General features: G+C 41.5%; 2 protein-coding genes across 3 annotated transcripts in view; one reads left to right on the top strand and one right to left on the bottom strand.

Annotated features, from left to right (window-relative positions):
- Positions 1 to 5019, top strand: part of Polr2b (RNA polymerase II subunit B) — a 41167-nt gene extending 36148 nt beyond the window's left edge. For both annotated transcript variants that reach the window (XM_074042166.1, XM_020171811.2), the window contains 2 exons: positions 4065 to 4260; positions 4749 to 5019. In XM_074042166.1, coding sequence (XP_073898267.1) covers positions 4065 to 4260; positions 4749 to 4838 — 286 coding nt within the window. In that variant the 3' untranslated portion in view covers positions 4839 to 5019. The remainder of the gene's footprint in view (positions 1 to 4064; positions 4261 to 4748) is intronic.
- A 206-nt stretch (positions 5020 to 5225) lies between these two features.
- The window catches only part of Igfbp7 (insulin like growth factor binding protein 7), a 61723-nt gene continuing 42138 nt past the window's right edge, over positions 5226 to 24810 (bottom strand). The window contains exons 2-5 of the mRNA XM_020171812.2: positions 12572 to 12681; positions 7387 to 7503; positions 6694 to 6820; positions 5226 to 5323 (exon numbers count right to left, since the gene is read on the bottom strand). Coding sequence (XP_020027401.1) covers positions 5304 to 5323; positions 6694 to 6820; positions 7387 to 7503; positions 12572 to 12681 — 374 coding nt within the window. The 3' untranslated portion in view covers positions 5226 to 5303. The remainder of the gene's footprint in view (positions 5324 to 6693; positions 6821 to 7386; positions 7504 to 12571; positions 12682 to 24810) is intronic.

Here is a 24810-nt window from a genome sequence, read left to right as displayed (position 1 = left end):
ACACCCATCTCCTTCTCACACTAACCCTAAATTATGTATAGATTTAAATATATATAACTTTTGTGCTGATAATCAAACTCAGGGCCTTGCACATATGAGACAAGTGCTCTGCCACTGAGCTACAGCTGGCCCACCCATGATTATTTTAAAGCAAAGTTCAGACATCATAGAATTTCTTCTGTAGCTATTTTTGTTGTATTAATAAAAGAGTGGCTATCAAATCTCTCGATCCCAGGACCACAGACAACTTTTGTTTTTGTGAATTATTTGCTGATATTTTGATATTTATCATATTAGAATTTCAGACTGAGATTTTAAATATTTAAAAACGCTAATAAATCCATTACATGTTAACATACCATGTTTAATGAAAAATACATTTTCTAGGTAATGTGTGACAAGTGACATTCGTTTACATTTTTGCAAATTAATGGGCTGTCTTACTAGAAGACAACTGGATTTTTCTATCCACTTTTGCATTCATTCCATTGCAAAATTGTATGTTTTAGACTAGGTATATGGGAAATCTAACCTCACATGGTATGTGGTTGGAAAAGGGAGGAATATTTTGGTAATTCAGGTAATTATGGATATTTTTCTTTGATGCTACACTAAAATGGCAAGTTGTAGTTTCCTAAAGGTTAGTTGTAATGTAAAATCTGAAGACATATAAGTAAACCTTTAATATTTATTATGTTAAAATCTATTGGTTTGTCTTGAACTTAGAATGTATCTGTTGTCTTACACTTTAGAATGTGCATAGTTTTGTAGCATTGTATTTGATTATTTGGGAAATATCAATTCATTGAGTTATACAGATTTTCAAATGTAGACACATTTCATTACATATAGAAAAAAATCAGCCGGGCATTGGTGGCTCACACCTGTAATCCTAGCTACTGAGGAGGCAGAGATCAGGAGGATCATGGTTTAAAGACATCCTCAAGCAAATAGTTCAAAAGACCCTATCTCAAAAATACCCAGTACAAAACAGGGAGTGGATGGAGTGCTTAAGCGGTAGAACATCTGCCTAACAAGCATGAGGCCCTGAGTTCAAACTCCAGTACCACCAAAAAAAAAAAAAAATCACATTTGTCAATATTGCCACTGATGTCAATAGAAAATCCTTTTTTTCTTTTTTTGGTGCTGGGGTCTGAACTCAGGGTGTACATCTTGAGCCATTCCACCAGCCCTAATTTTGTGATAGAGTTTTTCAAGATAGGGTCTTGTGAACTGTTTGTCTGGGCTGTCTTCAAACCACCATCTTCCCGCTATCTGCCCCTAAATAGCTAGGATTACAGGTGTGAGCCACTGAAGTCCGGGTAAAAGAACTTTTAAGTATCACATTGACATAGTGATACATGCTTATGTATTTGGGAGGCTGAAGCAGAAGGACCACAAGTTCTAGGCCAGCCTGGGGTATATAGCAAGACCTTGTCTTAAGCCCTGTTCCCAACCCAAAATAATGACTATATGTTGAAATTATAACAAACAAACAAACCAAAACAAAATCTTTAAGTATTAGGAAAATATCAAGCCCATAGTGGTGAATAAAAGTTTTCTAAGATGCTAATTTTTCTTGGAAGCTCAAATTTTTAATCACTTTCAACAGATTCTTAAAATTGTTTTCCTTGGAGTGAAAGGTTCACTATGTCCATTTTCTTTGATTTTTTTTTTTGCCAAATATCTAAATCTGAATTAGTGTCAAAAAAGATGCAGGCAAAAAAGTAACTAGTTCAAAATTGTGTGAGTGCTTTTCTTTAGGACACCCACCTCACTATGTATAGCCAAAGTGCTTTTTAAGAGCTTCCATTTTGTAACAGAATATTAAGAAGATGTGTATTCAAGGGCCAGAATTTAATAATGAAAGGAACCACTTTTACAGCTTCATAAGGACATTCTTAAGTAAAACTGGCTTGCTTTCACTTGAGGATTGAATGTAACTGTCATTGAAGTTTGGTTCCTTTGCCTTGATGTGTGCTGAGGCGTCAGGAGTTTTATTCACTGTTGAATGATCAGCACAAATGTCAACACAGTGAAAGGAGCAAGTAATATGTTGTTAGTATTATTGTAAAAGAGGTGTTGACTGTTGTGAGGTTAATAGACTGCTTTGAGGACCTCTGCTCTGGAAGATTAGTACATTAAAAAGCAATCTTAAAGTACCTTCTGAATATTACTAACTACGCAAATCTCCCTGGTTATTGCATAATTTTTAAAAAAGATTTGCTAGTTTTAGTCAGGATACAAATAAGCCACTTCAATTGATATGTCTCTTTAAGTCCCTTTTCTATTATTATTATTATTTTCTTTTTTTTTTTGGTGGCATTGGGGTTTGAACTCAAGGCCTCAAGCTTGCTAGGCAGGTGCTTTCACCGCTTGAGCCACTCTACCAGCCCATTAAGTCCTTTTTTTTTTTAAGTCTGTAGGTTGCCCTCCAACTTTTTTCCTTGCAGTCAGTTTTTTGTGGAAGAACCTGAGTTGTTTGTCCTGGAGGGTTCTCACAGTCTGCATTTTGCTGATGGCATTCCAGCGCTGTGCTGTCCTATGTTCTTGTAAACAGGCTTGATGAGACTGAAGGTTTGAGGTTTGGGGCAAGAATACATAATAGGTGGTATAGTAAGCCTGCTTTACTCTTGTATCTATTACACGTGGTTTTGACTAAAATATGGTCCATACATAAATAAAATCAAAAGAAATTACAAAAGCAAAAATTTTAAATTACCATCCACACATTACATAGCCCAGTTGATGTGGAGAAGCTGCCAGTCCTACATTATTGTCAGTTGTGTTAAAATCGTTGTGTGATCTGAGTGTTTTCCTGCCTTTAATTTTATAAAAATATGCTTCCCCAGAAGCAAAGGGTACCCTCAAAGCAAGGTGAAAATTATGGTGATCTTCCTAAGTCCAAAAGGGCATATAATGTACATAAGTGGTAAGTGAAAGTTTAGATTTGTTGAAAAAAAGGCATGTCTTTAGTCGAAGTTGTGTGGCGTTATGGGAAAAATAAATTAAGCATTCACAGTATAGTACTGAACTCCATGCATCCTGAGCATTTGAGGTTTTTCTTCAATGGTGGTTTCCTTGAAACCACAGATACCAAGAATCTACTATATTATATACTTCAACATCTGGTTGTCCTTTTTTTTTTTAAATGGTTTTAATAGTTATTGATGATCAGTGCTTAAAGCTCTTGATTAAGTAGGGATTACAAACTAATGAGGTTTAATTTTTATCATTCTTTTTTCATTTATTAGCTATACTGCTTTTAAAACTTTGTTCCCTCAACTAGTTGCCTATGATAATAGTTCCTATAGTAAGGGCCAGACAAATGCTTGGTTCCTTTCCTTTATTTACCAGTTTTCAAAATGAGTTCATTATCTAGCCTTCTTTAAAGTTGGAAATGGTTTTGTTGTCTTTTGGTAATATCATTGTAAGCCCATTGGTTTTATTTTATGTATTGTCAGTGTTGAGAATGTTAAGGAAGCCATCTCAGTTAAGTTAAGGTGGCCATCTCAGTGCATTTCACTTCTGTGTTGGGGAAACCTGTAATCAGTCACCTGTTCTTCCATTATGTTTGCCAATATGCATTTATCATTTCAGACTTGATTGGGAGATCATTTATTGGGAAGCTACTTTATTTAGTTTGACTTTTTAAAATTTGCATTTGGTAGTACTGGGGTTTGAATTCAGGGCCTGTGCTTACTAAGCAGGCACTGTACCACTTGAGCCACTCTGCCAACCCTTAAAATTCACTTTTCGTTTTTAAGTTGAATTCTAGAAAGTTAAAATGACAGCATGATGAATGTCTACTCTGTACTGCATTGTATTTTATAAGGAAAATTATATGGTATTCTTGAGCATCTAATGTGTCTACTTCATTTGGGGACCTTCTAGTGCAAATCAAATGGTCAAACGGTCAGTTTCTCATCTCCCCAGCAGGGAAAGAGAATGCTAAAGTATAAAAATTAGAGCCTGGTTGTTATTATTTACTAATGTCCTTCTTCACCCTTGCCACTAGTTACCATGGTGTTTATATTAATAATTTGTTGTTTTCCTCTTACTAGTGATGGTGGCCTGCGTTTTGGAGAAATGGAACGAGATTGTCAAATTGCCCATGGAGCAGCCCAGTTTTTAAGAGAAAGGTTGTTTGAAGCATCAGATCCGTATCAGGTTCATGTTTGCAATCTTTGCGGAATAATGGCAATTGCTAACACCAGGACCCATACATATGAATGCAGGGGCTGCCGCAATAAAACCCAGGTATGGACAGATTTCGTTAAATTTGTTTAGGATGTACCCATGTTGATTTCATCTGCCAGGCAGATTTAGTGTGGTGGAACAAGTGGGCATTTTGTTGATAGCATGCGTCTGTAAGATTCCTTATTTTAAGGAAAAGATTAATTTTTCTTAGAACCAGTTTAATAATTTTTCCTAATAACTGGTGTGATAATTTCTCTAAAATGTTATAAGTCTTTTTGAAATAATAAGGCTTTCCACAAGGAATTTTAAACAATGAATTTTTTTTTAAACCTTTGTTATTTATCAATAGAGGAGGGTGAATATAAATTATGTCTGGCAGAGAGAAAATAGCAAAGCCTCCTGGGAGAAAGAACGACTGAGAGGCATAGCAAGATGAGTGCTCAAGCCCCTCATATGTATGTAGTGTTGACTCTTTGCCTGTATCTGGTGTAGAAGAGCAGGGTCACTTTGATACAGTTTGCTAAGTATTATTTCTTTTCTCTTTCCAGATTTCTTTGGTGCGGATGCCTTATGCATGCAAGCTGTTGTTTCAGGAACTTATGTCTATGAGTATTGCACCTCGAATGATGAGTGTTTAACTCTGTGAAAGGTTCTTGACAAGACACTTGTGAATATCTGTATCTTGTTTCTGTGCTGTGGCTTTAAAAATCACACAGTGTACTGCATTGCCATAAAAAGCATTTTATTTGTTTTGTTTGTGGACATGCATGCTTTTTTCTCCTGTAGATAGACAATAAATTTTTGTAGATGTTCTTTTAAGTTTTTTTTTTTTTTTTAAAGGAAAAGCAAAGATTAGGACATCATTAAAGAAAAATGATGGCCATCTAGACAAGGGAGTATAGCACCTTGTAAAACCAGTGAATATAACTAAAGCATTAGTGGTTTGATGTAAAAGGAACTTGTTATTAGACAAGAACAGGGGTTACAGTTATCCACTACTACTTTCAGATATGTAGACTAATATATTCTTCTCTCTTTTTTTTTTTTTTTTTTTTTTTTGCGGTACTGGGGTTGAGATATGTAGACTAATAAATCCTGCAGATTTATAACTCAGCACCTTCACCTGTTTGAAAGAGAAAGAGTAAAAGTCAGTTATATGTGGACATGGTTGATTTTCTGTCAGGTAGTTTGATGTTTCCACATAAATGAAGATGTTAAAACATGAGGATAAAGGTCAGGACATTGGTGGTGTTCCTGTAGTCCCAGCACCCTGAGGCTGTGATAGGAGGATGGCTTAAGCCCAGGAGTTTGAGGCCAGCTTGGGCAACTTGGGGAGATCCTGTCTGTCTCTCTCTCTGTCTGTATCTCTTTCTTTGAGACGGCTGGCCTCAAATTCATGATCCTCCAGCCTTAGCCTCCTGAATGCTAGGATTCAGCATATACCAGAAACCCCCAATCTGTTAAGAAAAACAAAAACCCCATGAAGATAGAGGATATATGAGTAATTGTATAAATGATACACTAGAGTGCTCTGTGGAAATTGAGCTATACAATTTTAGATGTGGAAGGCAGTTTTGCTGTATTGGTTTATGTATAAAAGGGGACCTTATTATAGACATGGAAGAGCGTATTTTGCAGACCACTAAGTTGGGATCCAGAGAGGCCAAAAACCTTGCATTTCAGCTCTCAGGGAGGAGAATCATTAGTTGCAGAGCTGGGGCTCAAACGTGACTCAACACTTAGCTGCTGCTCTATCTCCTTGTTTTGCTTTACACATGGTGGCTGAAGGGAATCTGACTAGGCATATCTTCACTTGATATTTCCTCTCATTCATTAGCTGAGTGATCTGCACACTGAAGGGTTTGACAAATGCTGGTGGTAAATTTTGCTCTTTTTTGGGTGTAAGGGAAAGTCCCAGCTCAGACATCACTCAATAGAACCATCTAAATGTAAAGTAGCTTTGCTATGATGCCATCAGGCTGGGTTCTTCAGAGAAAGTTTTTTGGCAGTGAAGTGGAGGCAGAAGAGAATGGGTTATTGCCAATATATTATCCTTCCTGGATTTTTCTCTTAAAAGCTCAAGGACCAAATTGCCCACAGTCATTTCCCTTTAAATGGGAATTTAATAGTCACAACACAAAGAAAAATACCATGTAGATAGAAAGTTACAGGAAAATAAGCCATTCCAGTCAATTTTTTTTTTTTTTTGTGGTAGTGGGGGTTGGAACTTGGCCTCACTCTGACAGGCAGGCACTCTACCACTTGAACCACTCCACCAGCCTGAGTTTTGACTCTTTAAGGCGAAAAGCATTCCTTCAGCCATACCAGTATTCTTTTACAGCCATGTGGTCTATGTTTTAATAGTGTACTTCATGCCCTTGTGGATTCCTAACATAGAATTTCATTAATAGCTTGGTTGGGTACTTTGTTATCGTTCTGTTCTTTAAGCAAAAGCAGTAGTCATTCTTTCAAGGGCTGTGATTTATTACGTACCTTTTTTCACTGGTATTTCATGTATGGTATCAACTACAATAATTTTTGCTGATGCTGAAGCCTGTCCCTGGGAATTGGATGCATGGCACTCATATTCTCCAGCATCGTCCTTACTGAGAGGAGATACCTGTGGAAGAAAAAGGATCTTTAGCTGCTCCGTGGTGGTCTTTCTCCCCCCCCCCCACTGGCTTCCATTAAGTCATTATTTGCTAATTTCCATAAAATGACCAGAGGATTTGTAGCAAAGGTACAGCTAGAAGTACAATAAGTCATTTGTTTGGAGATCTGTGTAGCTACCATGTCTGCTCTTCTGAGATGTTTCATACTCTGAAGAAATGTTGTGAACTTCTGATCACATTGAATAAGTTAAAAATGAGGGAAACCTTGATTAGGGCATGATCTACGTAATACCCATGAAATCAAGATAAAATATCAATCAAAATAGTTAATGCTTGTGTCATTTAGTTCCCTGTGAGAATTTTGCTTTAAACTCAGGGAAAAAATACAGTTCTCATTAAAAACCTCCAATCAACTACGTTCCCTCTGAAAGAGGAGCAGTGTCCCCATAGTTGGGCTGTTCTAGAGTGGTGTGGAAGAATAAGTACTCTCAGGCTGTCAGGACATCTGGCACTCCTCCAGGTCTGCTTGTGTCTAATCCTGAGAATAAAATTCTTGCCAGCTCTTGTTACTCACCAGCACCCAACCAGTTACTTCATGCTTTTCTGGGCCACCCCGGGTTTGAATGGCCAGGTTGTCCCGGTCACCAGGCAAGAGCTCTGTCCTTTGAACTCCATAGCTACCCCTCTTTACCTGCAGAAACAAGGAAAAGCCTCAGTTCTCTGCATCAAAATATCAACTTGGAAATTGGCCACATTCCCTAGAATTGCCAAGGTGTACACCAGACTTCTGATTTGACTAAACCCAACAGTTGGCTTACATATTTTCCTGAATGCTTCGAAAATATACATCCTGTTTCATTTCTTCCAATTTCATCTAAGCAATGTGTTTTAAACCACTGTACTTTTCTGCATGTTTGGGGAATACAGATGGTCATCCTTTCCTGCCACTGGCTGCCATCACTCATATCCTTGGAAATTCTGTTGACTGACAAACTGTCACCCAGTGCTAGTTTGATGCTTAAGACCTTGGAGCACTTGCAGTATTATCCTTATCAATGTAACATAGGAGGTGAGTCCAGAACCAGTTCTATTACTTTCTTCTCAAAACTAAAGGTTCATCAAACGATTTCCTGAAGATCTGAGATCAAAAACGTTTGTCAAATACATGCTGCTGTGATTGTTTTCTTGATGACAAAACTTGCTTCCTACTCTTATACGTGCTATGATCAGATTCAGAAGGCTGAGTTAAGAGGAAATTCAGTAACCTTGGCTTGAGGCCAAAAATGCATCCTTACTTTTCCCCACATTTTGCAGGTCAGATTATGTTTATTATATGAACTTTGGAAAATACACAAAAATGCACAGAAGAAAAATGTTTTCTTGGAAGTCATACTTACACATTTAGCAGCTTAGTTACAGAATACAAATATTTTAAGACTTGTAATAATGGTGAATTTCTTTAAAAAAAAAAGGATACATGAAACAATGTTCATTTTATACTAGGCTTCTTTTAAGAGCCAAGTTGTTCATTGTTACTGCCTTTGTAATTAGAAAGATTTGCAATATCAAGGAGGCAGTTTCTCTTTCATTTGCTTCTATAAAAGCAAATATTAAGTTCATTTTTTTGCTGTACTTTCCCCACATCGCCTTCATCAGTGAGAGAAAATGGATATACTTAGTGTCTTTCTCATATGAATGCTATGAAGACGACCATGAAAAGGCATGCTTGTCCTTCAGTTTCCCAGTAGCTAGCAGAAGTGTTGGACACTAGTGCAGCTTTTAAAAACTTCAAAATGAGACTTAGGGTTAGGTGCCGGTGACTCGTGCCTATAATTGTACCCACTCAGGAGGTGGACATCAGGAGGATCGAGTTCAAGGGCAGTCAGGGCAAAAAGCATGTGACCCCATCTCCAAAATAACCAGAGCAAAGTGGACCGTAGGTGTGGCTCAAGCAGTAGAGTGCCTGCTTTGCAAGCACAAAACCCAGACAAACCCACGTCTCACTCCCTGCCCCCGCAAAAAGACAATATTTTGGGATAATAATGATTTGATGGCTAAAATAATATGCCTCTGGCCTTTATTTGCTGCATCCCAGACCCTATAAGGGTTATATGACCAAGACAGAAAAAGAAACACTAACAGCACAGAAATCCTGAATCTTAGCAACTGAGTGGTAGATGAGATCATGTAGCTCTTAGTAAAAAGCGTTTTATGACTCCGTGTGGTGGCGCATGACTGTTGTTCCAGCACTCAGAGGCTGAAGGAAGAGGATTGTGAGTTGAGGCCAGCCTGTGCTACATAATGAGACCCTGTCCCAAAAACCAGGGCAGGAGGTGTAGATCAGTGGTTGAGCACTTGCCTAGTATTGGTATGAGGCCCATTTTGTGTTAATCAACCTGATCCACTGTGCACACAGAAGTTGTTCTTGTTAAATATAATTTTTAACAACTCAGTATACTTTAATGAACATTGTAAAGTTACACACTGTACAAAACAGAAGTGCCAGAATTTTTAATTTGTTATACTTAAATGGCAAACTCCCTTGAGTAAAAAGAGTTTAAATGTTTTTAAGTACATAATATTTTAAAACGATGCAGGCTGAGGAAAAATAGTTTCTAAGACAATTCTGCAGGTATTCAGGGGGCAAAATGCCTCAGAGAATTCCCAAGATTTCCACCTTGGGAATCTGTAAGGTGGAAAGAAACTACCTAATATTAAATCACTGCTCGATATATAAAGGTTCGACCAGGGGAGGCTCAGAGGGAGACACATGAGTTCATTTCAGTTTCTGGTGGTTTTATTTTTATTTTTTTGGAGACAGGGTCTCACCATGTAGCTCAAGCTAGCCTGGAAATTTAGATCCTTCTGTCTCTGCCTCCCAAGTGCTGGGGTGTGTGCATCTCCAAGCCAAGCTTCTAATACTTCTATCCAAAACAAGTTCTGCGCTTAAAGAAGATTTGAAACAATATGCGATCTTAAATATATCTCCATTCTTTGATTACAGCAGAGTTTAATTATCTAGGTCAGTTACTGCAAGTGTTCATCATGGTCCAAAAAATTACTTTTTACCTTGGGATTTGGGGTTCATAAAATGATACCGTAATAAGTAATAAATGTGACACCTTACCATATTTTCTGTTCTACTTTTTCTTTCCTGTATGAACATGCTGACTTTGACACCTACATTAATGGCAGGACTCACTGATGGGTCCTGACTGCAGTTTGAGAACCACTGCTTTAGGCCATGCATGTGGCAAATCACAGTGTGAAGACAGGAAATCCGGGGAGCATCCTAGCTGGGTTTTTGCTCCTTTCTGGCAAGTCTGTAGAAAACTATTTTTTCCTGTTTCTCCCCTACCCACAACTCTTTTCCTGCCCTTCACTCCCCCTACCCTCTACCCCAAGGACTGCTATGGTATTCCCAGGGAGGCCCATGGATCTGTCTCCTACAGTCCTGAAAGTATCAAGGAAAAGATTCCTGGGACAGATTTGCTCCCCTGGGGTGCGGCACAGCAAGGGCCAAAGACATCCTTTGCTAAGTTTGCCAGTGAGGTTATGTGCCCCGGGACACTTGGGGCACCCTGGCTTCTCATTGTGTAAGTGTCCCTGGGGAACCACAGAGAACTACAATGGAACTTTTTCCAGTATTCCCTGCAAATGGTCCTCCACCTCCCCTCCTCCTGGCCAACTACTAGCCTCCAAATAAGCAATGAGGAAGGTCAGCAGGTTGTACCGTAGAGGCCTAGAGAGGCACATCTGCCCTCTGCGGCTGCATTTCTGCTCTTCCTTGCTCTCCATGTGTGTTTTTAAAACCTAATTTAATGAGGTGAAGTTTCATTGTTCCCTTAAGCAGAAGTTTTAGCTGTAAAGGATAGTTGTATAGCTTGTGTCTGCTCACCTGAGTCCCCAGGCTTTCCCAGTTAATCAACATTGAAGACTGCTCAAACCAGGTGGTTTCTTAGTGGCTGCACCCCTCTGGCCACATGGGGGCGCCAGAGGTTAGCATGTGTCAGACCTGGTGAGCTTTTTCACAATGCTGAGGGGAGAGGGGAAGCCCTTTCTTTCCTCTGGGGTCTTTAAGCTGTGATAATAATGTGAGTGCAGAGCTGCCAGTGACAATATCGCCCACTGTGGAGGAAGCTGTCTGAAGTAGAAGAAAATGGAACCGGTATATTGAGAGCAAAGATCAAGAGTTCAGTCCTGATGACAGCTGTGTGCCTGGATCCAGGTGCCCTGGAGGCTGGAATTGCTTCATTTTTCTTTTCCTTCCTATTCTTTTTTTCCCCCCTCAGCTAGTTTGCTACAGAAAAAGTTCTAACTGCTAGGGCCAAAACCAAAACTCCTAGTAGTTTCAGAAGTCACTCTGCTCACATAACATGCAACAAAATAAGAGACCATCATCCATTTTAGAGCTGGCTGAAGAAGTAAACATTTTACTTAAACTTCCTGCTTGGTAGCACGAGTTTGGTGATTTTTTTTTTTAACTTCATAGGATAGTTGTGAGGTTGAATGACTCAAAATTCAAAGAGTATAAAAGAACAAAAATGTAACTGAAGAGTAATTGTGAAGTATTTGATATGGCAAATGAGATGTTTCCCTTTTATTAACATGCTGAGAATATGATGTCCTTCAAATGTGGCTCTAATTACACCAGACAGCACTGCTCAAAGGGCAAAGTGAGTCAAGTGATTCGCCTGCATTATTTATTTGGTCTTTATAATAATTATATGCTACTTGTATCATACAGAGGAGGGAACCTGAGGTTTAAAGCAGTGGTTTCTCTCCTCAGGTGAAATTTGGCACTGTGGCGACATTTTCAATTACAAGGGGGTGTGATGCAATGGGGTGGGAGGTGGGTGCCGGTGGTACCCAGTGGGTGGAGGTCAGAGAAGCTGCAACGCCTCTTCCAAAGCACAGGCAGCCCCCCAACATAAAGAATTATCTGGTTCCAAATGTCAATAGTGCTGAGGCTGAGGAATCCTGGCTTACAGAGGACCCTGCCAACCTGCCTAGAGAGCCCACATTCTTTTTTTTTCCATTTGGAAAGTCATTTTGGAGATCGTTTATTAAAAGGGCATCACACTTTTCCACTTGGGGCCAGCATTCAGCAAAATTCAAAGAGGAGAAATTTTTTCCTTTGATGTTCATCCTCTTGTTCCTTTTGAATGCTCTGTTCTAGAGTGGCTTACTTTGTCCCTAACTTAGGGGCTCACAGCCTTGGTAGCTGGGCTAGGTCCCCCTCCTTACGTCCCACTCTCATTGCCTTTAAGACTTACTCATCCTGTTTTTCAGCACACAGGCAATCTGATAAAAAAAATCCATGTTAACAGAAGGCTCCAGAGCTGTGCTTTCTTTACTTCCTTAGCCAGGCCTCCCACTCCTGTGTGCAACGTGGGTTAGTGCTCTCACCAGACAGAACCCAAAGGATCAGCCAAATGTCTATGGCTTCAGTCTCAAGTGAGGAGACTAATGCAATGACAAATGTCGGGGACAACATTTTGGGGTAGAAAGACAGGAACTCACACTCCTTCCCCTGGGTGCACACCCACGTTCACGCAGGTGCACACATACCCAAAGGTGGGCTGGGGTTCAGCATTGCTGTTCTTCCAGTTTCTCAGGATCCCTGCTATGGCACTGCCATGGGGCTTTGAGGAGCAGCAGGCAATGGAACAGGCTGAGGATTTCATGTTACCATACCCTGCGGCAGTTCAAGAGAAACTGTCAGGCCACGATGTCTTCTTGAAGTTTGTGCCACTGACCTTGTTCCAGATGAGGACTGGGGTTGGGATTCCGATGACCTCACAGCTCAAGTACACTTTGGCGCCAGTGACATTCCAGATGTCCTTGGGGGGTGTCACTATGGAAGGACCTACAAGAGAGACACAAAGCTACCTTTTAGCAGCTCTTAGCATTAGTTGCCATTCTAGAACGTGAGTATGGGATTGTTTATGAGGCCATCCCCTCTGTGGACTATCTGAAGCAAGTTTCAGAGTAGAGTGGCTTTTTCCGGTGACCAGCATGATTTCAGGAGTGCAAGCATTGAAACAAACCAATAAAAACATTAAGGAAGAAAAATCTGTTGTTCACAAAATTGTCTTCTTTCCCAACCATGCTTAAGTGAGTTTTAATTTACCAGCTGTTTCACATTATCCAGGAAATTTCCATTAATTCAGTGACATTTTCATTTCAAAATGTTTAATGTTTTTCTTCTTTTATTTACCAGAATGTCTTTTTTTGGGTGGAGGGGGGGATAAACAAACAACCACTCCTTGGGTAATAAAATAAAAAAAAAATCTAAGGTTATTTGAAAACGTGTTGAGCACCAAGGCGATCCTGTGAACAAGTCCCTAGCCATCAGGCAGGATGAGGTGAAAAGCATGGAGTGCTGGGTGCCCCAGGGTTGGGGAGGAGGCACCTTGGAACAGAAGGGCCCTGGGCACGGAGGAAGATCACCGTAGTTGGGCAAAGGAGAACAGTGTCTCCTCCAAGGAGAGGGCTCGTTCCCATGGTTCTCAGTGTTAAGGTCTGTGGCTGGGGGAGTCCCCTCGAGGTCCTGCCTGAATAGAGTCAACAGGTATGGGGCCACCAAGAGGCCAGATGACTCCTCCCCATGCCCTTGATTCTGGAAGCCAGCCCTCACCTTCTCTGTCATAGCTCCCTTCTGTAAGGAGGTCTTTATTCAGAATCAACATCCATGTGTGCATCCTTTTTGCTCTACAGTTGGATGGCTCTCGTTCTGGAGTCAGCAAAGGAGTGCCTGTGAGCTAACTGCTCCTCCCTCTAGTTATATTTTCGTGGCCTGAGCACTAAGAATGGTCTTTGCATGTTAAATGGTTTGAAAAAAATTAAAAGAATGGATGTGGTGTTGCACTCCTGTGGTTCCAGCTACTCAGGAGGTGGTTCAAGGTCGGCCGGGCAAAGTTAGCAGGAGGACCCTATCTGAAAAACTAGCTGGGTGTGGTGGCTCATGCCTATAATTCTAATGACTTGGGAAAATGAGATTGGGAGGATCATGGTCCGAGGCCAGTCCTGGAAAATAGTTTGTGAGACCCCCATCTCCAAAGTAACAGGAGTGAAATGGACTGGAAGTGTGGCTCAAGTGGTAGAGTGCCTGCTTTGTAAGCATGAAGCCCTCAATTCAAACCTCAGTCCCACCAAAAAACAGATCAACAACAACAAAAAAAAACCCTAAAAGCAAAAGGACCAAGGGCATGGCTCAAGTGCAAGGCCTTTAGTTCAATCCCCAGTACCACAAAAAACAAAAACAAAAAAACCACAAGGGGAGGGAAAGAAAATTAAAAGGATAATAGTTCATGATATATAAAAATTGTAAGGAATTCATGTTTTTGTGTCCATAAAATAAGGTATTATTGTCGGTGGCTCGCACCTGTAATCCTAGCTTCTCTTGGAGATGAGGAGGATGGCAGTTCAAAGCCAGCCCAGGGAAATAGTTCATGAGACCCTATCTTGAAATACTCAATACAAAATAGGGTTGGCAGAGTGGCTCAAGTGGTAGAGTGCCTGCCTAGCAAGCATGAGGCCCTGAGTTCAAATCCCGATACTGCCTAAATAAATAAATAAGGTATTACTGGAGCACAGGTATGCCCATCTGTTTACCTACTGTCTGCAGTGCCCTTGTACCACCATGGCCAAGGCCAGAGGTTGCATCTGAGACCATATGGCCTAAAATATTGGCCAAATGGTCCTTTAGAGAAGACAGTTGCTGGTTCCTCTAACCAACTGACTGATGCTTAAATAAGACGTCACAGGAAAGGCTCAGCAGGGTCAATTCAGATACAAGCAAACTCACTGGGTGAATTCCAGTCCCTCCCTGAAGTGTACACTTCTGAAGCCAAGAGTACTGCAAGAGCATGTGCTTGCTTACAGCTCCTTCCTTTGGAGAGACCAGCCTCCCAACATTCACACGCACACCTACTTTTTAGTGGAGTACTTACTATTGTGCTTCTGCTAATTCTGAATACCAGGGTCCAGCTACTAGGGTCCTTCAGAGAGACTCAGGACAGTGCACAGAGGCCTGTGAGGTCCCTGTGGGGAACAATATGCTGCCCCAGAGCTGGGCCTGGCCCATCCTCCATGTTCTGCCCTGTTTCTTGGATGAATGAGTTGATTATTCCTCTGAATTGCAAAGGCCAGCGGCCTGGGGGGTCTTCTAGCCTTGTCACAGATCTGACTGCAGGGTCATCTTGCACCAGGGGCCTGGGAAAGGGACAACCTTCCCTCTAGGCCTGGAAAGTTTGCTGGCATAATCAGCATTCAGAGGACACGAAGTCACCCCTTTTGCAAAAGGCTATTTTTAGCACAGACTAATTTCTTGAAACCAAAAGGAAATGACCCCAGTATGTAAGATTTTCCCATTCATCTCAAGTATTAGAAGTAATTTCATTTAATCCCTTGGGATATTTTAATTCTTTTTCCTTTTGTAAGAATGTGCAAAGCAATGTACATTTTGAAAGCTCTAAAAATATTTCATGCTTCCTTCCCTCCAAACCATGGATCTGAATACAAAGCATACACCTTGCCTTGGAGTCTTGGTTTTTCTTTTGCAAAAGTGGATGTGAGGAGCAGAGCTGGGTTGTATTGATGCATGCTTCTGGCTGTCTGTCTCAGACATTTCCTAGTCTGGCTGCACAAATACAGAACCCTGAAAAGGGTTGGGCCTCACCCTATCCTGGCTTCCTCCAGAGCCCTGGAACCCCAAAGGGTTTGGACACCACATAACCGGATCTGGCTGGACTTTGAACTCCTTTCACCCACCTCTCTGAGGGACCCCTGCTGCTCCATCCTCCTTCCCACACATACAGGCTTGGCAGGCTGACCTCAAAGCTCAGGGGATCTCGGATTGTTCTGGAAAGAATACAGCTGTGTTCAGAGATTTGGAGGGGATTAAAGCTGCCACTTATGAATCAAAGCCACATGAGGCCTGCAGAAAGGTTCTATTGTGGAGATATGGGTGCCTCAGCTTTGCAAAACTCCACTTGTTTTAACGTGCATCCATCTCCCAAGCGACAAGACTGGGAGCAGAGTCCCCAGCCTTGGCCAGGGGCAGATGTTGGAGTCCACATGGTGGACTGCCAGCCTGAATTGATGCTCTTAATTTTTAATAGAGTTTACATTAGCAAGTTTTTTATCTTCATGACTTGTGCCTTTTGAGTCCTGCCTAGTAACCTTTTGTCTAGGCCAGTGCTGTAAAGATTCTGTTATCTTCTACAAGCTTTGCACATAAATTCTTTTCTATGTTTAGAGTTTTGGTCCATCTTGAATGAATTTTTGTGTATTCTGTGAGGTAGAGGTCAAGGTTTTTTTTCCTCTTCAAGGAATATCCAGTTGCTTCAGAACAATTTATTGAAAAGTCCATCCTTTTCCAACTGAATCATTAACACTGCCTTTCTGGTAAATCCATTGACCATACATGTGTGGGTAGATTTCCGGACGTTCTATTCTGTTCCACTGGTCTGTGTGTATATCCTATTACCAATAACCATAGCGTAATTTAGAAATTAATTATGCTAAAATTGAAGTACTTCCTCCAAACTTCATTATTCCAAGAAGCAGAATATTCCAGGAGAAACAAGAGTTATTTAAATACATGTGAATGCAGGAATACTCTGAATAAAAGTCACCACCAGGGAATTCAGGATTAGGACAATGCTATGAGTTCCCCTTCTTTCTCTCCCAACCCTTGAAATACTTTAGGTGGCTGGATTGAATCCATGATTAGACTAATCTAAAAACAAATGATTTTGTCCATCCCCCTACTAGGCTATGTCTAGATTCTACAAGATTATTACACCATAAAAATCTGTATTATTGCTGGGCACTGGTGGGTCATGCCTGTAATCCTAGGTACTCAGGAGATAGAGATCAGGAGGATTGTGGTTTGAAGCCAGCCCTGGCAAATAGTTCCTCGAGACCCTACCTCAAAAAAACCCTTTACAAAGAAGTGCTGGTGGAATGGTTCAAGGTGCAGGCCTTGAGTTCAAGCCTCAGTACCACACACACACACACATACACACAAAATCAGTATTATTCCCTAACTCATATGGGGTAATGGGAGAGGGCAGTGAAAGGCTTGGTAGGACCAGTTTGCTGTTCAACACTTACAAATATCCTGGGCTATTGCAAATGTCCTTGAACAAACATTGGATTTGATAGGACAAAGTTTAACAAACAATATCTAAATTGAAAAGCACTTCCCTATAAAATCGCCTTCAGGTTTTGATACCCTTCAGGGTTTGATACATACTCATTTGCAAAGGAAAGTTCAGTCAGTAAATGATTAAATGAACAATGAAGTGATTAATTGACCTCATAGAGTACATGGAGGCAGATTGGCCTCAATTTAACTTTGTGTGTTAGACGAATCCATAGGGGTTGGAGATTCTCCCCATTTACTTTGTTCAGAGCAGATACCTGCAGCATCTACCTATTAGGCTCTGCCTGGTTCTTTGCTGCTTACTTAGTCTGGAAATTGCCTGTAATTTCCCTGGTGGAAACTCTTGATAAAGGCAGAACATGGTGGCATTGCAGAAGATGAGTAACACATGGTAAGAGGGAATGAGGAGACACTTATAAGCCACCCATGAACACACCAAGAGGACAAGTTTGGTGTGGACGAAAGAGATGGTAACGATGTCACCAGCTGGTACGAAGGCAACCACAACAATGCTGCATGCTTGTCTCACTCTAAACCACCCCATCGTGTTACATATTCCATTGGAAAGCAATTTCACTGCTGTAATTGAATGTGGATTCTGTAAGTCTGGAGAACACTGTGCTCAACGACTCTTTACCAAATAACTCCTAAGTGTTTCCACTGGGCCTTTCTCCCAAGCAGGCCAAAGCAGATCCAGAATTTAATTCTGTTTTTAAGGATAAGGAAATTTTCAATTCACTCTGGGCAGATTTTTCTCATGCAGAAGCTCAAAGTCAGTTCTCAAGGCCAGGCTATGAGTCACAACATTGCCATTGAAGTCATCCTCAGTGTTTGTGTTCCAGTTAAAACAAGTCACAGACTTTTTAAATGTATAGGAACAAACACCAGGATAGGTCCTATTATTTATTTATTCTTGCCCTTGTTCCATTAAGGATTTCAGGCTGTGAAATATCTGTCTAGCAAACATCCTGTCTATAGAATGACTGACATCTACTGTCCTCTGTCCCTTACTCCCTCAGGCAATTCCAGAAAACAACCAAGCTGTCCAAAGTATTGCCTAGTGTGAGGAAAAGTCTACCCCAATGCTTCCTTCACCTCAAACCTACTATATTTTTCTGTCTCAGATGACTATCTCCAAACCAGGCTACCCTATTTTCTTTTCTTATCTTACATTAACTCAGTTAATTGTCATTCAATCTCTTTGATCCTTCAAGGTCTTCCCAATCAACATCTATCTTCTAAGTTCATTTGCTTGTTCCCCTATTCCTCCCTTCCTTCCTTCCTTCTTTCCTTCCTTCCTTTCTTCCTTCTTTCCTTCCTTCCTTCCTTTCCTCCTCTCCTCTCTCTCTCTCTCTCTCTGTCTCTCTCTATCTTTCTCTCTCTCTCAGCAGTACTGGGGGTTGAACTCAGGGCCTGTGCCACTTGAGCCATGCCACAGCTCCTGCCCGCTTTTAAAATAGCTCTAGTCCAGTAACCTAAGATGGTCTCTTCTTTTTAGTCATTACTTGAAGTTGAAAGTATTTTGTTGTTGTTGTCGGGACTGGGGTTTGAACTCAGGGCTTCACACTTGCTAGGAAGGTGCTCTACCACTTTGAGCTACTCCAACAGCCCTTTAATCACTACTTGAAGGGAAAAAAGAATGCAGAAGGGAAGGAGACAGGGGAGAAGAAAAAAAATGAAATGAAGAAAGACAACCAGGTCCTGAGTGAAACTGTCGCAAGAAAGTTCTAAATCTGGAAGAAAGTAGATTCAATTTAACGAATCCATGTCACCTTAAGAGCACCTAGAAACAGTCAGAATCTTTCCTCTAATCTCTACTTAGTTCTGCATCCTCTTCTTACTCCCTTTCAGTGCTAGGCAGATGACCCTCAGACTACTGGATTACTTTAGGAATATTCAATTATAATCTAGGAGTACAATCCTGAGAAATCAATAAAGAGATAGAAAAGGAAGAGCTGTAGATGGATGGATTTAAATATGGAGTAGTATAACTTAGCTCTGAAGGAGCTAAGAAAGGTAGTCCTCCCAAAAACCTACAAATGATGTGAGAAAAAGTCCCGAAAATGGAATTGATTTTGAATTTGACCAGCAATTCATTCAAGATGATTTTATATAAGGTTGTAACAGAAAAGAAAGAGTTAAAATTCAGGGAAGGGGAGGAGACAGGGAGAAATGGAGGGGGTGAACTTGTTCACGGTATACTATACGCATATATAGAATTACCACAATGAAGCTCTCTCATTGTGAATTAATGTGTACTAATTCAAAAATATAATACGACTATTTTAAAAAGCACAGGGAGGGATAATGTTAAAGAAGTATGTGAACAATCTCCTAGTTTCTTGCAGAGCATAAAGTACCCCCCAGCCATGACCCGAGGTGTCCTTGCCAGGCAACTATTTAAAAAAAGACAAAGCTCTCGTGGGGATAGAATGCTTGACTCCGCATCATTGCCAAAGGCCTTAGACGAGCTACTTAACCATTTTTACAGAACAAGAAACCAGGATCTGTGTTGGGTTTGGAAGCGAGTACACCTATCATGAACGTCCGGGAGCACAGCCATCAGACATCTTCATGTTCCAAGCTTCCACTCTCTGGAGCTTTCAGTCCAACACAAACAAGTCCAGTGCATATCCTTATCAACCCAAGTGCAATGTGCATAACTTGGGAATACCTTTCGATTTCCTAGGAATGCAAAAAATGGAATGCAGAACAGTGTCACCTGTGACCTAGTCTTCTACTCTTTTTTAATCTGAAAGAGCTGAATAGATGTTTTGAAGCTGAACATAGTCCACTGAGCCCAGGAAATGCTCAAAAATCAAAGTATCCCCAAAAGTCAATGCCAATCCTTCAATATAACATGCAGCTATATGTATATATACATATTTGCTTCACTGCCTTTCTCATTTTCTCCAATTCTTGAGTATCATTACATGCTCCGTATCACTTCTAGAATCTTTGCTTCTGCTGATGTATGTGCTCATCTCATTTATTGTCCCCCTTACATTTATTTTAAGTTTTAAGACTCAGCTTTCATCTCCTTTTGACCTTTTTTTTTTTTTTTTTTTTAACAATCTCAGTCCCCACTTCTCTGAAATCCTGTTGGGTTCAGTTTGTTCCACACAGTTTAGCACATCAGTGTTCTCTAGTGCTTTCCCAGCTGAACTCAAGAGAATGCTAGTGTTGTAGTGTTCTGATGGTGTTGGAACTGAGCAGGAAGTGTGGAATCATATGTTTCTCACATTCACTGGAAGAATGGAGACCCTCGACTATTGCAGTGGGTGGAGGAAAGCAGCAACTTCAGAACAATCAAGGTGCCATTGCCAAGCTACCTAACCAAAGTAGTATCAGAGCTATCAGCTGGCAGATTATTCATTATGATTTTATTTAATCTCCTGATGCCATAAGCAATGCTTCTTGGCTACTTCCCACTAACCAACTAATTAGTACATGACCAGGAGATGCAAATTAATTTGAGACTATATCATTCAAAGCAAATCCCACTGGAAAGGGTAGGTCTGTTGGGAAGAAAGGCTCATCAATCATCCTCACACCAAAAATAAGGGATTTTGCATAATGGTGGACAATATTCCTGACATTCACTGAGTCCTTATTAACATGACGAGGACAGTGGAGCATAAGGGCTTTTCCAAGTAAGGGTAGATTTGAAAACCACACTCATCTTGACTCCTAATGATGCTGGGCCCAGGCATAGTCCATAGAGTATGTGCATACATACCAAATAAGGGGAAAAGAGGGCTTAAGGAAGATTTCAGATGCCACATATGGAGATAAGGAGCTCAGATGACTTGGCAAAAATCTCTAAATTGAGATGGGATTCCGATAACACACTGAGGGGGGAAGGGCTAAACAAAAATACAAACTGGGAAAAGAATAGTAGGAAGGCACTATGGCCAAGAAGGGGAAGGGGATGAAACAAGTAGAAACTTCCTGATATTAAAAAAGGGGAAGCAGAAACTGTACAGCTAATTAAAGAGCAGAGCCACCTGCCAAGGCATTTGGGGAACTTCCAGAGGTGGGGCGATATAGAAGCTGGTATGGAAATCTCACACATAGTCTCAGGGGGCTCAACTGAGAATAGCAAGGGGAGGAGAGGAAAGATAATCTTAAACAGCACAGTCCAGATTTAATCCAGAATTTCAGTTTAAGGAAAATTCATGTGGTTACAGCAGCTACTACTAGTCGTTTACACTTTAGTCTGAATGAAGAAACAATTGTTTATAATGCTGAAGCCCTGCCAAATGTTGTCTGGGGCAAACATATATGGAATTGTTTCCTCTTCTCTATGAATAATCTACTGGGGAGGACTGGGGAGAGTTATCTCATTTAGACCATGAACAAAATGCTAGGAATGTATGTGCTAGAACACAGCCAGCTTGGAGCAAGACTTTGGAATTAGGAATTCTGTCTACTACTCCTGCAACATTGCCAGATTATTTCACTTCAATTTATTCATCTGTGAAATGGGAAAATAATACCTAAGTTATTAGATTATCAGAAATATCAAACAAGATATAGCAATCAGCACAGTATCTGGCCAGGACATGGTGAGGGATTAAGGGCCTACTTCTAGGTTGAAGCGGTGGACCTAGCGAGGAAAGGGAGATGAAAGGTTGTTCAGGAATGAGCATTATCCAGTGACCAAGTGGATATAAGGGAACAGGTTAAGGTCTGAAAGGCTAGAAGAGGCCTCCACATCTGGAACAGAAGCAGGGTGTGGGTCTGAGGAAGGCACTGGGGTTTCATGCTTAGATGCTGAACTGAAGATATCGCCTGGCAACGAGGAGGCATTACACCCCATGGGGAGAGGAGAAAGGATTCAGAGTGGAGGACCAGTGGTGCCAAGGCAAACCTTATCTAGTTTCCATTTTAGCCTTGGGAAGGCCACGTGGGTTCCTTCCTGTAAACGGAAGACTGCTTGGCTTTCCCTCCCTGGAGGGAATTCCATCAGCTTGCTCCTGCCCTCTCAGCCCTTCCCACCCATCCCAGATAAGGCAGGATAAGGTTGGCCACTTGGGTGCCAGCCTGCAGAGGTGGATACCAAGGCCTTGCAGGGCTGGTCCGTCTGCTACACACTACCCAATACAATGCACCCTGGTGACGTGGACACAGACCGGGTCATTACATTTCCTGGCTGACTCCTGGTTGCCTCTGGCGTTACTGAGACACTCCATTTTGGCTCTAGTCATTGATGGTGAAAATCTCCTTAGAGTATTAGTCTATTTTTTTCCTCAAGTAGACACAGTATTCAGCTGTGAATCTTGCAATAGCTCAACATTATTTCCTAGGTTTGAATGAGCACCGACCATCAACAAAGAGTTGATTTTGCAATGTATTGCTTACAAACAACTCCTATTTGATGATGTTTTCTTACTCTTTCTTCCCCTTCCTTGTATGCATCTAGCATGAGAAAAAAAGTGGGGGCCATTCAAGGGTCTGAGTGTAAGATATGGTTACCACCCACCTGTCACGTGTGGTCTCGGGTCAGCCTTGGAGGGACTGCAACAGTAAGCCATGCTCAGGTGAGCAGGGTGTGAGCTCACCCTGGTAGGTACATGGTAGATGGGTTGACACAAGCCTGTGTTGCAACACTGCCATGAGCTAACTTATTCAGCAGACTCCCAGAGAAGTTGAAATATGTAAACTACCAGAATACCAGACTGACTAATGTCCACACAAGTTAAATCAGCAGGCTAGATTTTATTTGGTTTGAGCAGATGGAAGAATTGACTTTCCTGGGTGCCTTTCTAAGGGGTAACTCCCTAGTTACCTGAGAGTTTCATGTAATGTAACCTTGGAAATACTTTTTTCCCACATATCATGGGCCTGTCCTGTTTGGATTATGACTCACCTTAAGGCCAATGTATCAAAATTTCTGCAGTGCAAGATAGTGCCAGCTCGAACATAGAGAATTAAAATTATTCTGCAGAAAAAAATTTCTGGTCACTTTTTCCTATTCTACAAGCACAGAATTGGGTGGGAAAGTCCCCACAGGTGGAGACTTCTTGCCACACCATGTGGATATACAACACTTGATATTTGGATTCCTAGATGGGCGCAGTCAGGTCCCCCAGGAGTCCACATCTCTGTGTCTACCCCCTCTCCCCTACATCCTCTGGCATCCTGGCACCCTCAGGCACTGGGAAATGCTGCCTGAGCTTATGGTGAGGGGATGTCTTCTTGAGCCCCTCCTACCCTCCGAGCTTTGTCTGCATCCACAGGCCCTGCACTGACCAACAAAGGCTTCGGTCTGGTTAGATATAATGCCCTTGATGACAAGCATGGTGATATGCCCTTGTAATCTCAGCATTTGGAGGCAGAGGCAGGAGGATCCTGAATTTTAGGCTGACCTGGGCTATCAAGTAAGACCTTGTCTCAAAAAAAGAAAAGAAAAGCAAGAAGCCAGGGTACAATGGCTCAAGCCTGTAATCCTAGTTACTTGGATGACTGAGATTGGGAGGATCATGGTTTGAGGCCAGCCTGGGTGAAAAGTTCACAAGACCCCATTTCAAGATAGGCTGGGTGCTCCTATCTTCCCAGCTCTGCAGAAAAACACAAATAGGAGGATGGTGGTTCAGGCTGGCCATGCATACCCTATCTCAAAAATAACCAAAGAAAAAAGGGTTGGTGGGGCTGTACAAGTAGTAGAGAACTTGCCTAGCAAGTGCAAGGCCCCTCAGTTCAAATCCCAGTGCTGCCTTCTCAAAAAGGAAATAGATTAGATGCCTTTACTTTCAAGCCCTGCCCTTGTAAAAAGCATGTAAAAGACTCCCAAGTGGTCTTCAATTTTAGGAGTGTTGAACTTGGAGGAACATTTTGGAAAATTCAAGAAGGTTGAGGCCTGAATTTCCAGGAACACCAGGGAGCTTAATACACTGGGTCTTCAGTAGAATACTAAAGCTCTTTGATTCAGAACTAAATAAACCCTTGGCACCACTCTGTGCCAAGGAAGAGACTCATGCTGTAGGGATCCTGGCAGATGCTTCAGGCCAGGCCGACAGTTCTGGAAACAGCCTCTCACATGAGAGTTACCAAACTGAGACTTGTTCAGTCACTGCAAGGCTAGGTAAGTTGGAAAAGGTCTCACTAAGGAGTGTCTGCAGAAACAACACACAGCTGGACACACAGAAGCAATGGGAAAAGTCCCAGCCTCCTGGGTAGCAGCGCATAGGATCTCAAACAATGGTTGCTAGTTCTGGCTGTGCATTGGACTCACCTGGAAGCACCTAAAAAACAAAAACAAGCAAACAATAAACACCACCACCCATGGCTGGGCTGTACTCCCAGTTTTCACTGGTTTGGCACTGGTAGTTTGTAAAACTCCCTAAGTAGAGTTTAGTTGAGTGCCAATCAAAACATGGCTTCAGATTCCAGAGGACCAGGAAGACAGGTAGTTGGAAAGCCATAGAGGAGGAGGAAGGACGGACATGGAGAAACAATGGCCATGGGTACTTTCTGGGGATGAGAGGCTGAGTTCTACCCAGGAGGCCCATGGGGAAGGTGACGGAGCTGACTCTGGGTGAATGGTATAGATGGTTTGGTATAGACGGTATAGACACCTGACTATGATGACAGTGTTGGAACTCTCTTGCTGGTCTTACTATCTAATCCATCACCTGGCACAGTGGGCAGTGTATTTCTTCCCCTCCTGTGTTCGAGCACTGTGTCACCTGTTTTGAGAGTCTTAGTGTCATTGGATGAGGGATGAAGAGGTTCTCTCAGTTTCCCAGTTTTCACACAAAATCACAGGAACTTGAGATCCACAATGAAAAGAATTTCAAGGAGTCTCAAAAAAAAAAAGTC

The sequence above is a fragment of the Castor canadensis genome, chromosome 9, assembly GCF_047511655.1.
Source record: "Castor canadensis chromosome 9, mCasCan1.hap1v2, whole genome shotgun sequence".
Lineage (NCBI taxonomy): Eukaryota > Metazoa > Chordata > Mammalia > Rodentia > Castoridae > Castor > Castor canadensis.
The sequence above is the reverse complement of the archived record's forward strand: the minus strand, read 5'-3'. Positions and strand labels throughout refer to the sequence as shown.